Consider the following 15,300-nt stretch of genomic DNA (forward strand, 5'->3'; position numbering starts at 1 on the left):
CGTGCCGTAAGCATCCATCAAAGACGTGTCCCTTGTGTTGGTAGGTTCGACAAAGCTGCGTTGGTGTGAGTACTCATGGAACTTGATAGGGCCTTGAGTGGTCCAAGAAAGCCTAGAGACAAGGTTAATGTTAAGAACAAAAAGGACTACAAAGAGATATATATCGCAAGGTATCCATCGCTAATAATAGGGATGCTCATGGCTTTGGCAGAGTTTATTAATGTATTCACTGTAACAATTTCGATCATAGCTAGGATAAAACGTGCGAGACTACGCTCCGTAACTTAGCCTAGCTATCTATAATGGCCTACAGTCTATAACACTGCCCCTAGCTATTGCGGACCAGTTAGGCAAACAGTGAGTCCTTCTCCGAAGCCCAACGTGTATCGGCCCAGTCACATTATTATATAGCTATGCATTAGTGGCGCTTTAGGGTCACATGTCTCGATAATTGAAGACTCAATGTCTGTGGGGGGCTTCCGATGGATTCATGGTAAGGGGCCACTTCACTCGCAGCCCAAGTGCTAACTGAGGACGTAAAACATGAGCCAGTAATGATATCCTCAAAACTGTTAACCAAGATAAAAGACAAACTGCTACTATTAGGTCCAACTAGTGAACTAATATTTTCCTAAAACAGTGATGCACACCACCTTTCCCACAGTTCTCACGTTCATATTCGGCGCCAAACGCACACCCCGCTGTTAGACGTTTAACCACCCTTGGAATATTGAAAGAATGCTCTTTTCTGAAATATATTCTGCTTCTCAAGGAAGTCAGTGGATGGGCCGTCTGCTGCGATTGCTGAGTGGTTTCGCCCATTACCTACCTAGTCTGTGTGGTTTTTCTCATCTCTGGCTTCATCCTCTATGGTGGGCCTGGAGGTGATTGAAGTAGTAGGCGGCGCCCTGGATTTGGTCCGCAGCGATGGGGATCTCCTTTCTACTACTACAATGTGATCCGCTGTAGGTCCTGTGAAATGATCAATGTGCTGCTTTTAAGAGTCAAGCATATTCCATGGGGACAGCTATTTAAGAAGCCTCTAGTACTCACGTTCTGCTTCCTCTGGGATTGCTCGCATCTCTCGCGATCGGGAGCGTCCAATTCGATATGTACGAGTCTCTACCTCAGAGTCGTCTTGACTGTCATCAGAGTGGTAACCAGGAGCGAGCTGTCGTGGAAGGTCGGGCATTCGGGGCGGTACGGGTCCGGGTGATGGTGGTAGTCGGATGGCAGTCGATGACTGAGATCGGGGCCGTAATGGGATAACTGTCAGGGGCCTAGATTGGGGTTGGGGGGGTGGTATCTGTTGTGGCAGCATATGTTTAGCAATGAAGTGTTGGAAAGAGCCTGGAAGCCAGTTGTAGTGCCGAAAGCCTGCCTCAACACTCTTCGAGACATGATTTTGATGTGGGACGGACAGAGCTTGCTGGATGATGTCTCGCGCGCAGCCCTTATCCGGTCTGAGCAATTTTGATGTCTCATGCCACCACCCAAAACGGTTCAATTCTCCTAGAAGAGCATACTTTGAGTCTCTGTCATTTGAAACCAGATACCTGGAGAGACAAGTTGTTAAATAGCCTTCCATGTCTTGCTGTATCACCTTTTGGACGCGGATCAACTCTTCAAAAAGTCTGGATGGCTCACGACTCCTCACGGCGAGTGCTTTGAGACACAGTGCCTGAGTTCGATAGTCATCCAGCCCCCGAGAAGCTTCCAGTGCCATTTCAAGAGGTTCGATGGAGCTTTCTGGGAGATCCGGAGGATTCCATCCAGGGTTTTCCTGGCGAACTGGTAGGTAATATGGCAGCTCGAGGTCATACGAAAAACCTGCTAAGCCGGGAAAGTCGTCAAGATAGCTGTACGCCGATTGGCTTCCGCTACCCGTTCGTAGTGACATAGATGATTGTGCCACGATGAACTGGAGGAAGGGCCGAGTCTTGGTGCAGCGGGGATGCTCCGTCATGACAGCTTCTGCGAGGGTGCTGGCATAGACGAGGTATTTCTTACGGAGCAGCTGGTCTTCGGCATGGTTGAAAACATAGAGCACAATGGATGTTAGGAGATCAACTATGGCTAGGAGAGTGGCCTCGTCATCATCCATTAGCAACACCCAGTCTTCAGCGATGGCTTGAAGGATGGACCTAGACCCAAGGAGTTGTTCTTCGGCGCTCTCGATACCGAAGTAGAAACAAAACGTGGTGAAAAAATCTCGGAAGTCCCATATGCGGCCTTGGGCCTGGAGCAGTTCGTACACATGCTTCCAGTCTCCCCAGTCTGCCAAATTGTGCGGAAACTCTGTTAGGCCAACAATTCGTCTATTCGCAATATCCATCAGGGCTATAGTCAGACAAATGATGCGGATCTAGGGTTTCAGTTAGCTTAGAACTCGGCCAGAGACACTTGATCTGTGTACCTCTGTTGATCCCACGTCTTGTCGCACTGGGACGATCTCGTTGGACAGACAAATCTCATCGAGGACAGGCCCGAGCTCATGCTGACTGCGAGATAGGCAAGATGCCTTGAGAAGTCTCCAATTAATCTCAAGTCTTCTGATTGCTTCATAGTGTTCGTACTCGTTTGCAGATGCAATGGTGCGGAATACAGGTTCGGGGTCAAGCAAAAGTAGTGACTTATAATCACCCATCTCGAAGAGCATCTCGGCGTATTGGACAAAGACCCAAGGGGAAGTAATGTGAGCTAGGAGATTGTCGTTGAAGAAAGTCTTGGCAGCTCTAAACTCGCCTCGGCGGACAAACTGGTTGAACTCTTCCAACTCGTCGTCCAGGTCTTGAAGGACGTCGAACTCAAGTCGAACTCCAACATCCTTGGCGTGGCGTGGGTTGCATATCAAGTCAAAATTGTCGTCAACAGAAGAATAAGAGTCCCAATGGTCACTTTCTTCATCTGAAGAAACGTGCCGCTCTCTGTCCATCTCCGCTGGGGGCCTTGACGGAGGTCGCCGTCTGGTCCGGGAGTCTTCGTGTTCTGAAACGGTGGGGTTGATCCGTCTGGAAGAAGGACTCCTGACGATCACTCGATGGGGGTCGTCCTTGGGTGGCTCTAAGATATCGGACAAGGTCCGGCGTCGTGATTGCCTGTTTTTCGGGGCGTATGTGGTCTCTGACCTCAGGCTAGGGCGCCTGGAGCTCTCTCTGTGGCTCATTTTGTTAGCAAGTCTTGGTGGGCTCAAAGGTTGTTCTTCCAAAAAAAAAAAAAAAACAGCGGCCCAGTTCTCTGGTAGTTGACGGGAGGTCAGTCAGACTCGGTTCTTGAGCGGCGATCTCGATGCGCTCGAGGATGAAAAGTCAGGCTGATCTGGAGGCCTCCAGACAGAGCCTCGAGGCAGAAAGCCTAGTTACCGCCGGGTACTCGAAAATGCCTCTGCGGCGCTTATGGAAGTGAAATGGAGCATTGGGGACCAACCAACGTAGTTGAAAAGCTTCTCCTCCCCAGGCAGCATTTGCACTTCTGCCATCCAGACCTACAAAATGGGGTAGCCGATTACGAATGGTTGTTGTGATTCGTCCCGCCGAAAGCGCCATGCATGAGCTGAAAGCGTTCACAGCTGAGGGATGAATTGGGCTGCGGTTGTCCACTCTTCTCTCCGTCTTTTTACTTCTCAATTGTCAGGGAAACTTTCCTGCCACAATCCTTCTGCTGCGTTTGACAATCAATCAACATGGCCGATCACCAACAGCCTCGACCGGCTCTATTGAGCACAAAGAGACGATTTGGGCGATACGAGCCCTTCCACCGTTTCGACCACTTGGCTAGTCATGCCAGTGTGGCAACCCAGATCATTGGCAGAATGACAGTCGACTGCCAATTTCTCTTTGAAAGTCTCAATGGGGTGTCCTGGGTGAAAGCCGATTCCCAGCCGGCATCATTTACATGGATCTCAACTTCGGTCCGCCACGAGGATGCAGGGTCAAGAGTGCGACAGTCAAAGTCACTTTGGATGAGTACGATGAGTGCCTTGACTCATATCATGCCAAACGGGGTAAAAGCTGTCACAAATCAGGTTGCCCCGTCCAGATGATGGACTCGTATGGGCCCAGGCAGCTCGTTGGCGAGGCCAAGTGCACTGAGTTCAAGCAAACAATGAGTTTGGCTCCCGAGATTCACGCCTTTGGTGGTGGAGCTGGAGGTGTAGGCGTGAACTCCGAGAAGGCCTTCAAGTCTTCATCACGATGGGCTTTCAATGGCCAACTCTTGCCTGGGAAAGGAACCTGGACGTACAAGACTCTGGAATGGAACCTTACAGACAACGAACTCAATAAGCAAACGTTCCAAAACAGCTGCGTCCATACAGCCTTTACCTTTCAACACGCGGGGCAGCCGTTCACAATGAAAGTCGAGATCGAGGGAAGCTTGGAGAAGTGGAACCAGCGGATCATGTCCAAACTCAAGTTTGGTTCGTCAAAAAAAGATCAGGGGGGCCAAGCGACGACCTTGATCGACTTCCAAGAGCCTGAAGTGTTTCAAAAGCGGCTAGATGAGCTAGCACAGTCATTGCCGAGAGCGATGGAGCTGGCAAACTACCAAGACATCCCAGTTGAGATCCCCGACACTGCCTCAGTATCCTTCGAGTCAGTCCCCTCTGAGCCCGAAAGTCTTGCGGCCAGTGAGGTGGAACCTACTCGAGGTGAAATGCCAAAGCAGGAATGCCTGAGCAGTGCAGCTAAGGCATCATCCCTTGAGGCTCACAGGATGCTTCAAGCGCTAAAAGCGCAAGAGATACAGGGCAGCCAGGATTCCCTGGAACCAACCGTGGAGAACCTCGCCAGAGTCCTAAAAGCACTGACACATCCTGTTGAGCAAGAAATCATCGGCAAGCCTATCGAAAGCTCTTTTTCGAGTGCATCAAACACCGTCGTGGCCCCGGAAGACGAACAAGAGCAAATGACAGGCCAAAAATGCGAGAGAGAGCAGGAGCTCACGATTACCAGCCTGAATGAGGATCAAGAAGCCATGCTCAAGATTATGCAGATCCCCGGCTTGGTCACTTTCTTGCAACTGATCGTCATGTTGATGGGTATGCTTGGTGGGTCGAGAAAGGCCAAAGCCATGGCGTCTTAGCAAGATGTCGATGCCTCCCTCCTCAAAAGGTCAAACCTCAGTAGCAAAGTGAGACTATGGCTGTTCCATTTTATCGGACTCTTCGCTGACTACTAGAACAGTGTTGTCTTGGGTATATCAGGGGTGGAAAATAGGCGCCGGAAGATCGAGGCCATGGTTTGACAAGTTCTTTTTGAGCCGAGATAGCGAGTGTGTTGGGCGTAATAACAACAATAAGGATATTTTATACATGTTTTAGCCTGCTATAGTAAATATCAAGCCTCTATTATGTAAAAACCCAGGATGACGTCTTGTTTGCCCCTGCGCTCTAGATTTGGCGGATAACCCTGAGGTTAATAACTCACCTTCGTTCCATCAAGGTAGACTACAGCTATCTTGACGTCCATATCCTTACTGAAAATGGTACAATACACCACGTATTGCGCCATAGAGTGATACTAGAATAAGATTGGCCCATCCGGCAATTCGTCAAGAGTTCCACTCGATGGTGCAATGCAGTCGTCTCACCCCCGCTTCAATGAACAACACCAGTTCGCATTATTTATTCATTTTCATTTAACCTCTTCCAGTGACCTCAACCTTCGAAGGTTGGTCCAGAATTCTAAGCTCTTGCACTCAAGAAAGACCAACTCGGTGAGCTCACGCAACACGCCTCTCAACCTGGTTAATGATTAACGTCAGTTGTTTGGGCTCTCTCGCGGAACACCTCAGTCATGGCAGCCAACAGCAGTTCATTCCCAGACAATAATGGCTCTGCTTCAGGTCATAAGAAGCAAATCATTCTGAATGCTTTTGTGATGAATACACCTGGCCATCTAGCGCCAGGCCTCTGGAGGCATCCCCGGAACAAGACGGATCAGTACAAGAAGCTGTCTTTCTGGACCGAGCTAGCCCAGTTGCTGGACAAGGCAGACTTTCATGCCATGTTCATTGCCGATACTCTGGGACCGTACGATGTCTACAAAGGTCCTGCTAATGTCGTTCCAGTTCTGAACTCTGGGGCTCAGTATCCTGTCAACGACCCCCTGTATCTGGTCCCGGCCTTGGCGGCGGCGACAAAGAACCTTATCTTTGGCGTGACGGCGAGTCTAACTTACGAGAAGCCATATGCCCTTGCTCGGCGACTCTCGACTGTTGATCATCTCAGCGAGGGTCGTGTCGCGTGGAACATTGTCACCTCGTACCTCGACAGTGCAGCCCGAAACCATGGGCTAGACGAACAAATCCCTCATGACGAAAGATACGCTATCGCACATGAGTACCTTGAAGTCTTGTATAAGCTTTGGGAAGGAAGCTTCCGAGACGATGCCGTGCTGGCAGACCGCGAGAGCGGGACTTATATCGCTTCGGATGCGGTCCGTCAGATTCACCACAAGGGCAAATACTTTCAGGTTCCTGGCCCTCATTTCGTCGAGCCTTCACCACAGCGAACGCCTTTTCTCTTCCAGGCTGGCGTGTCTGAAGCCGGCAATGGATTTGGTGGAAAGCATGGTGAGGCCATCTTTGTCGGAGGCCAAACTCCAGAAAGCGTGAGGAAGACGGTGGACAACATTCGTGCCATCGCTGCCAAGGAGGGTAGAGATCCCAACCATATCAAGATCATTGTTGGGATAGCCGTCATTGTTGCAGCGACGGATGAAGAGGCCAAGGCAAAGCGAGATGAGTACCTGTCATACGCCGATACTGAGGGTGCTTTGGCTTTGTTCGGAGGTTGGACCGGCATCGATCTCTCGGGTTACTCGGATGACGAGGACTTCCGTATGACGGAAGCTCCTCGCATCCGGTCCATCCTGCGACGGTGGTCGGATACAGTCCCCGGAACAGATAATCTTCCCTGGACTAAGCGAAGGATTGCCGAGTACATCAGCATCGGTGGTCTCGGGGCTAAGATCATCGGAAGTCCCACAACTGTTGCAGACGAGTTGGAGCACTGGGTCGAGGTTGCCGATGTCGATGGATTCAACCTCTCACACATTGTTAACCCGGGCAGCTTTGAGGATATCATCGAGTTTCTGCTGCCAGAACTGCGTCGTCGTGGAGTGTTTAGGTCCGGGGTCGACAAAGAGGGTGCAACGGCGAGAGAAGTCTTTATCGGCTCAAAGCGACTGCCAGAGGATCATCCTGGAAGCAAGTATAAGTGGCGAGCTGGCGAGGAAGCATCCCCGTTTTTGGAGGAGGAGCACAAGAAATGAAGGACAGATAACGCTCAATTCTAGCAATATGATACAATGTTAAGTATAGTAATGGATCAAGTTTGACATGATAAATAACATGCCACTCAAGACAACATCAGCGTCGAACCAGTCCTCTCAACCACAGTCTTCCACTGACTAGTTACACGGGTGCCTCGAGACGGCCCTTCTTCCCATACTTGCTCCAGGATACAACGCCCTGCACGGATATATTCTATGCCGTATCTCTCCACCTGGTTATACCAAGACCGAAACCGAGTCTGAAGTCGAACGTCAAATGCTTCGCTCGCGGCGATGAATGCTGGCCAGTAGAGCGGTGTTGCGAGAATCTTAGTTTCCGATTTGATTCGTTCTATCGCCTCGATGCTATTAAGCACATTATCGACAAAGGATTGGAGGTAGCGATGTCCCACTAGCCGTATGTGTTGGGCGAAATAGATGATGACGGCGTTGTGGAAAGCTCGTGTCATGTGTTGGATGATGGACAGGTTTGATGATGCCGTACCTGACATATCATCTGCGCCGATATAGCCAGCTTCGTAATCCATGATACTCTTTTCCAACTCGTCGCAAATTTCGACCAGGTGCGGTGGAATATCCGTGCCAATGGATGTCTCCCTCGCCTCCGTAACCTTGCTGATTAGCTCCACAGCTCTGTTCAACAGCATCAAGAGGTCTTGCGGTATAGCATAAATGCTCTCGTATGCGTCCCCACTGGACCAAGCCTTGGATGATGTGACCGAAGGTGTCGTTCCCGGGCTGTTGTGAATCAGGTTGGCTGGTTCACCAGTGCAGAACGACCCTGCGATGCGAGCTTCGCAGAGTTTGTCGCAAGTCGTCGTGCTATGTATGGCCGTGCTTTCGTAGATAGTCCTAAGGAAGAAGTAGATTCGATGAAGGGCCTGGGCCTTGTTGGAGTACTTGGACTTCCAAGTCCTGGCCTGGGTGATTAAGCCGTGGGCGGCATCTAGATGCAGACTGCAGCTCGCAGTGTCACCTGACATGACCTTGAAAGGGTTTTTGAGCAACTGATAGGCATCTATAGGAGGCGGTGACTTACATTGATCGAAATCATAGACAGCATGGTAGCGAGAAACTCTTTATACTTGGGTCGACACTTAGAGAATGACGCAGGTGCGATAGCCTCTGAAAGAAGCTTAATGGCGATTCCGCGGTAGCAGATTCCGTCCTTTCTCCATTTCCGAGCATCTTCGTCCTGTATTTGAACTTTGTCGTTTGAGAGACAAAAGGCGCTAACCGAGAGCAACGCATTCCTCAAAGCACCTCGAATTTGAGATGTTGAGCCCTGGATAACTAGTTCTCCAGCACTCTGTAGAGCCCGAGGTAAGTGGATGGTCTTCCAAGGGCTCTTGGGATTATCTAGAGCGCAAAAGAGGTGCACAACTCTATTCATGTAGTGGTGCATCAGGAACCGCTCCTTGCCGGTGAGTTCGGGGGAGGGTTGTGGTGGAAGGGGGAAACTCAGGGCTGTTTGCGATTCTTCGTTGGCAAAACAGTCTCGTATCGAGTCTTCTTCAATTTGGGCAGGGTTTTCAGGTCCTGAGTAGTTGCAACTGGGGCTTTCTTCACCCAGATTATCATCAAAGAAGGGATTTACGAATGCTTGGTCCCAGGTTGAAAGTTGAATAGTAGAGATGGAAGACAGAGACGACAAGTCGGATGCACTTTCTGGTGAAAGCAAGCCTATGGATTTTGTCATCTCCAAGGGTTCCGGACTGAATGATACCAGAGAGGTGACGAGATCGTGGTGAATATTGAGTGGTTCTGACGTCGGGGACGATGGTTCTGCAGCGTGGGTGGATACTAGACCGTGAGAGTCAAAAACGCCAAAACCATTAATGAATCGAGAGGTTCCATCATTTTCCTGTGTACCGTCGAGTCCAGTCCGGAGTGTGTCAAGCACCACCAGAATCTCCTCAACTTGAGACCACGGCAGAGCCGGTCCTGTTGAGTCTATCACACCTTTGTCAGCCACTGTTCTCCACGGAAGTTGAGTACGCACCAAATGGAATCTGACTCCGACATGGCTTGGCTTGGTATTCCGAGGTTGGAAGCTCAATTTCACAGCCAGTCTCTGGTGGTAGCCAATGAAGTCGAATGTCATATCCCTCACACTCAATGCCCTTTTTCAGACAGTGACGACACCTTGGCCGCGCCTCATCACACTTGACCTTACGACTCCGGCACGTCCAGCAGCCAGTAAAAGTCTTGCCATGCTTTCGAGGCCGGCGGGGAGAGCGTAATGTCTGAGACATGGTAACTGGCTGAAGTGGGACTCAACAGAAATCGAATATCCTCGCCGTTCAAAAGGAGAGGGGGTTAGGTGGGACGAGAAGTCGGAAAAGTCACATGGCCTCTGCTGGGATAAGCTGGCCTTGACCCCGTACCCATTTCGCGGGGTAAGCAAGATAGGCCGCTCCGGCATTGATCCCCGGCGTTAGGGCGCCCTCCGACAACAAGTTGCCAAGACCATAGAGATAGCTTATCTTGCTGGTATCGTATGGAGATTGCGCGGCTAGATGATGGCAAATATGGTGTCAAAGGAAGACCAGGGTCATTCGCATTATAAACTTCCTGCTCGAAAGATTGCATTCTGGGTGACGTCCCCCATTTTAAGTCTGGCGCTTGCTCTTACAGAATACCAAGACAGCATGCACCAGCGAGAGAAAAGATTTCAGGAGTGGAGACAGTGAAACTAGCCACGGCAGACCTGGATCCTTGGATAATTGGTCATTCTCACTGTGAATGCTTTTACCAAACGCGATTGGCTGACATGTTGTAGGGGATTGATCCCGATGGTGTTTTGGGCACCCTTGTCAAACTTTGTGGTTCCTTGGTGTGGCTGGTTACCTCTTGTGCCTCTCTTCTTTTTGGCTCTAAAGTCAAGCAGTCATGATGCGAAGATGCGTGATATGATTTATTTGGTTACTATAATTGGCAATATGTTTCAAGCTCTTTTCTGCTCCGCTGTCGTTGAATGTCTTGACGTAAAAAGCCAGATATATTGCGACCTTGGAACCACTCCCAGCTACCACATTATTGCTACATAGTATACTGCCATAAAATTTGCTCCATGCTCTCAAACACCAAATTGATGGCTTGACACCTACTGAACCAAGAGACCACCCTTCACTCCCTCACGTCGATGTACCCTGACATTGAATCCCGTCTGTTTGAAGAACCAGAAGCTATGTTTCTGTACCTTCTCGGGTTCGATAACCTTAAATCTATAACGGTGTACCAACTCCGGGATCAACTTGTAGATCTCTGCCAAGGCGATCTAAACAGTGTGATTAGCAACGTCTTGAAGCCAGTCTTTGACTTTACTCACATTTTTGCCAATACACGTCCGTGTTCCAGCTCCGAAATGCAAAAGATAACGTTCCATTTCCTTTCCTTCAGGTCGTAGCCATCGATCCGGGTTATAGACGTCAGCATCTTGGCCAAAGATGCTCTTGTCCCAGTGAACAACCGCAGCACTCATGCCTACGCGATACCCCGGTGCAAAGTATCGGCCACAGATGGTAGCTCCAGGCTCAGAAACATGTCGAGGCATAGACATCCCGACACTTGGATGAACCCTGAAGCCCTCCTTGCAGCATGCTGACAGGTAGGGGAGCTTGACGGCCTCGGAGTGCTTGATGGGATCGCTGAGAGTGCCGTCTGCTACAGCGTTGTCGACTTCATTGGTGAGCTTAGCAAGTGCGTCAGGGGTCATCAGCAGGTGATAGAGGATAGAGCGTGTTGCGATTGAAGTCGTGTCCGAGCCTGCAAAGATGGAAACCCAAGCCTCGGTCTCTATATCAGGGATGGAGAAGTCTTCCTTATCGGCCGAGAGTTGAAACAGCTTGTCGAGAATGTCAGTTCTGAAATGAGAGCATCTCTTGGTCAGCAAAACTTTCTCCACCCAGTGTATTTGGTCTGTCCCACCTTTGAACCTTGTCAGTCATCATGAGCTGCTGTCGCTCCTTCACGACTTGCTTCGCAGCGAGAACGATCTTGTCGTAGCATATTTTTCCCTTTCGGATCTGAGGAACAAGGGAGCCGAAGACTTTCAGTGGTCGGACGTAGGCGGGAAGCACACAGATGGTCGACAGGGCCGGAAGCAGCGCGTCCAACGAGTCGATGTAGTTCTCGTAATCGTGACTGTTCTTGAGGAAGCCAAACTGTTTCCCATAGAACAGTTCCCCGACGACATCAAAGGCATACATTTGCAGCCAGAGACCAAGGTCGATACTCTGTCCCGAAACAGCAAACTCATCTAATCGCGTCCTAAAGACGGAGGTGACCTGGTCGATGAAGGGTTCTGACTCGAGGACGCTCTTTAGGGAGTAGATGTTGTTGACGAAGCGCCGCCGGTATGAATGGTGTTTCTCATCCCTTTGAGTGAAGAGATCCTCGTTCGGTGATAGATGAGGTGCGAATGGCGTGTAGAAGTCGGTCTTTGAAAAGGCATTCTTGACGGCGTAGATGGTCTTGATGGCGTCGGGGTCCGAGATACTGACCTCGTTGGGAGCGATTCGAACGATAGAGCCTACACATACAGGATCAAATTTAATTTCTTCGCATGCATCAACTGGTTTCCTACCGTATTTCGCATGCAAAGCTCGTTGGGTCTGGTCGACTGTTCCCGAAAGAACCTGCTTCGCCAGCCATAATCTCGACACCTTTGCCCAGAACGGACCAGGGATGTCGGAGTAGTGATGGAAGAACACGGAGTATATGGAGTAGCCAACCCAATATAAAATGGCCAAACCGAGGATGACGGCCAAGTTATTTGGGAAAGCGAGAACGTAATCGAAAATAATTTGCAGCGCCATGGTGTCAGAGTGGACTGCCTTCTGGAAGTGAATTGCATCAACATATTGAGATTTCAGTGTCTAATGCTCTCAGTTATGTAGTTCACCGAAGTTATCAAAGAGAATACCAACCTCAGTGACTTGCAACCACTGCCGAAGCTGTCTTGGCGCTGATGATTTGGTACTCCGACAATAGCCCATCTCCAATTCGTCCATCTTGACAAGCGACCCTGCAGCCGGTAAACTCTATTGGCTCCTCCCCCGCATTTTCCGTGGTGGCTAGAGCTGGAGTCTAGCCTCGTTTAGGTCGCTAGACTATTAAAAGGATTCGTTTCCCGACGTCGACTGAGTCTCCTCGTCCTTGCAACTCCGACGCTTTACCCCAGAACCCCAGATTCATCCTCCAGGTTCATCCCCCAGACCCAGTTTCCCCAGGAATGCTCTTCTTGGAGCTGATACGACTCTATCGCCCTGCATCCGATCAGAATGGCCCCAGAAGTGCGGGTTCCTCGCGGCGCCAAGAAGCGGAGGGCCTGCGATCGCTGTGTGCGGAGGAAGAAGGCATGCAGCGCTGGTTGGCCATGTGACGACTGCCGACGCAAGCTCGTGTCATGCACTTACCAGCGAAGGGATGAGACCAAGAAGGGGGTCCAAGGACAGCAGAAACCCGACGCCAAGGTGCAAGAGCCAGTACCACAGCCGAACGACACGTCGGCCTTGGGGGGCGACCCCACGCCGTCTTCCAGCACCGACGAGACTCTTGATGTTTCTCTCATCGGCAATGGAGACTGTGGTCTTGGCCCGTTTTCCGATAACCTCACGTGGCTAGACTTTCTCGATCTCGATCAGACAATGCCACTTGATCAGCCGCAGTCAGATCAGAAAAAGGGTTCATTTGACTTTCTGTATACATTTACTAGTCGCACAGGTCTTGTGGAGTCCTTCGACTGTGGGACTTTGGCTCAGCGAGTGCAGACCGTGTCCGAATTTCTCCAAGATGAAGCAGCACGGCAAGCGAAAACTGCGCTCTTCAATGTCGAAGGCGGTCGGCAGTCGATCTCACAGTCCCTTTGTCTTGGACTGAGCACATCTTTACTTTTCCAGGACCCTCTCATCACGGTGACACGCAAGATTGTCGCCGAAATTCATGACTTGAGCACCAACAATGTTCGGAGAAGCGCCGCCATGAAGGACAATCCATCCACCACAGAACAGAGCTGCCTACAATTCTTTTCACCATTACATCTACGAAAATTTCTCGCGCTCTTTTGGAACATATGGCATCCGAATTGCCCTTTTATACATCGGCAATCATTCGATCCCACGATTGCAAAACCTTGTCTCGTCGCCGCAATGGCCGTCACAGGTTCGTTTATCTGCCCTCTTAAAGTCCAATTCTCTGACAGTCGCCATCAAATAGGTGCTTCTGTTTCCCCGGAACCTACCGATAATGAGCTAGCTAGGACCTGGTTCAACTCTGTCGAGGAAATGGTCTTCAGTGACGATGCTTTTTGCGATGACGCTCCATATTGCCCTTTGGTAAATCCCGTGGAGGGCATTGACAAGATTCAAGCTCTGCAGGCCGGATATCTGGTATGCACCTACCAGAACTGGGAGGGAAATGATAACAGCAAGAGGCGCGCTCGTCGTCATCGCTTCAACTCCCTTGTCTCAGTATGTCTCCAATATTCTGCCCGTTCATTCACGATAAGCCTAACCATATTCAGGCCGCGCGAGATGTGGGTGTCAGCTCGGCAAGGCACCGCAATTATGATTTGACATCTAGCTTCGACGACTTTGACTGGCAAGACTTTATAGCGAGAGAACAGTTGATCCGGTAGGGCAAGCTTCCGCACTAATACCATACGTTCGTCAGTGCTAATTCGTTTGTAGCGTTGTCATGTGGACATTCATGTTTGACAAGGGCTTCGTTCTCTTCAACAATATCCCTCCTCGAATGGTCATCAAGGAAATGACCATGCACATAGCGTGGCCAGACTCAATATTCCAGGCTGGCACCGCTGCTGAGTGTGCTCGAGAGATTCAGGCTTTTCTCTCACGGTCCAGCTCCGGGAGCTATCTTACTCTATGCGAGGTCTTTGAACGATACTGTAAAGACAAGATGGACCCGAACCTGCGTCGTGTCCTTGTGGAGCATGGCGCCTCTCATCTTTTTGCTATCATCCTTGGTGAGCTCACATATCTCTCTACTCCAGTACACCCACTAACGGTTGTAATTACAGCTGTCTACTCGACCATCTTCCAACATCAGAATTCTCTGGCCGGCTTCGACCAACTCGGTGGTATACGCAACGCTCTCGACAATTGGAAATCCACTTACGAGGCCTACCTAAAGACGGTCCCTATCTCGGAGCCATACGAAACAGCTGATTCGCTTCAAGACATGTGGAGAAGACCTGGATTCAGTCGTCACGCACACGAATTTTACTTAGTTGCCCGGGCCTTGGTCAGCCGTATGTCATCAGGCGAGTCTGTGCCTGGAATGGATGGGAGCAAGGGCACGCCCGGCTTCAATGAATACGACCAGACTAGTATGCGCCAGCTGAATGATCTTATCACGGATTTTCTTGGTGTTCATTTGGATTGATACTGATGGAGGTGAGACACAATGGAACAAGATAATCTCACGCATAGTTTATCTCTACACAATTTATGCAGTTAATAATTATTCACGAATTCACTTGTGAAACTTTATGCTTTCGTAATTAGCCCCGCCTCGATCCCTATCAGTGCAGTTAAGGAGTACCTGCAACAATGCCTACCTTTCAGGCCCTAGAGAAGTATCTCCTAGCATGTCAAAATGTCTGGACTGTGATTGACGACGGTCAGCTCAAGCCCCACAAGGCTGCGTGCATAAGTCGGGGGTTATGAACCTCCCTTGTTTCTTAACCCCTGTGGTCTGTGGATTAAATCCGTTGGTTGTTGAAGTTCGATATTTTGTTCTTCTGGTTGAAACCAATCGGTGGGCCTTATCTTGCTCTAAAACTAGGGGGGTTAAGAAGCATGGGGGGTTTTGCTTGAGTTGGGTAATTCTTCGCTAATGGTGGAAAAAGTGGGGTGTTTGTTATCAGGTTATCATGTCCAGTGACAAGAAACCGGCGACTTCCGTCCCCAGGTTGTGCAAGGTAACTGCCCCCCACTCCAGACGTATATCAAGGTGCCCCCGACCATTGAGGCCAACGTGC

At 50.1% G+C, this 15,300-nt stretch overlaps 6 protein-coding genes across 6 annotated transcripts; 3 read left to right on the forward strand and 3 right to left on the reverse strand.

The window, feature by feature from the left end:
* Positions 1-829: 829 nt before the first annotated feature.
* Positions 830-3,166, reverse strand: NECHADRAFT_86755 (uncharacterized protein; the record flags this gene model as incomplete). Its single annotated transcript, XM_003042800.1, has 3 exons — positions 830-972; positions 1,054-2,365; positions 2,417-3,166. The coding sequence occupies 3 exons, from the start codon at positions 3,164-3,166 to the stop codon at positions 830-832; spliced, it is 2,205 nt and encodes a 734-aa protein (XP_003042846.1).
* Positions 3,167-3,885: 719 nt separating this feature from the next.
* Positions 3,886-4,257, forward strand: NECHADRAFT_9356 (uncharacterized protein; the record flags this gene model as incomplete). Its single annotated transcript, XM_003042719.1, has 1 exon — positions 3,886-4,257. A coding segment is annotated over one exon (372 nt), but the record flags the coding sequence as incomplete, so codon positions are not given.
* A 1,538-nt stretch (positions 4,258-5,795) lies between these two features.
* Positions 5,796-7,274, forward strand: NECHADRAFT_97337 (uncharacterized protein; the record flags this gene model as incomplete). The annotated part of the gene is made up of 2 exons (XM_003042720.1): positions 5,796-5,811; positions 5,845-7,274. The coding sequence occupies 2 exons, from the start codon at positions 5,796-5,798 to the stop codon at positions 7,272-7,274; spliced, it is 1,446 nt and encodes a 481-aa protein (XP_003042766.1).
* An 86-nt stretch (positions 7,275-7,360) lies between these two features.
* Positions 7,361-9,550, reverse strand: NECHADRAFT_86758 (uncharacterized protein; the record flags this gene model as incomplete). The annotated part of the gene is made up of 3 exons (XM_003042801.1): positions 7,361-8,302; positions 8,335-9,248; positions 9,298-9,550. The coding sequence occupies 3 exons, from the start codon at positions 9,548-9,550 to the stop codon at positions 7,361-7,363; spliced, it is 2,109 nt and encodes a 702-aa protein (XP_003042847.1).
* Positions 9,551-10,401: 851 nt separating this feature from the next.
* Positions 10,402-12,115, reverse strand: NECHADRAFT_52289 (uncharacterized protein; the record flags this gene model as incomplete). The annotated part of the gene is made up of 3 exons (XM_003042802.1): positions 10,402-10,575; positions 10,627-11,178; positions 11,234-12,115. The coding sequence occupies 3 exons, from the start codon at positions 12,113-12,115 to the stop codon at positions 10,402-10,404; spliced, it is 1,608 nt and encodes a 535-aa protein (XP_003042848.1).
* Positions 12,116-12,580: 465 nt separating this feature from the next.
* NECHADRAFT_52033 (uncharacterized protein) lies at positions 12,581-14,702 on the forward strand (the record flags this gene model as incomplete). The annotated part of the gene is made up of 6 exons (XM_003042721.1): positions 12,581-13,129; positions 13,199-13,460; positions 13,515-13,687; positions 13,822-13,931; positions 13,988-14,283; positions 14,338-14,702. 6 exons carry the CDS (start codon positions 12,581-12,583, stop codon positions 14,700-14,702), a joined length of 1,755 nt encoding a protein of 584 aa, XP_003042767.1.
* Positions 14,703-15,300: the final 598 nt, after the last annotated feature.

The sequence above is a fragment of the Fusarium vanettenii genome, assembly GCF_000151355.1.
Source record: "Fusarium vanettenii 77-13-4 chromosome 11 genomic scaffold NECHAsca_32_chr11_3_0, whole genome shotgun sequence".
NCBI lineage: Eukaryota > Fungi > Ascomycota > Sordariomycetes > Hypocreales > Nectriaceae > Fusarium > Fusarium vanettenii.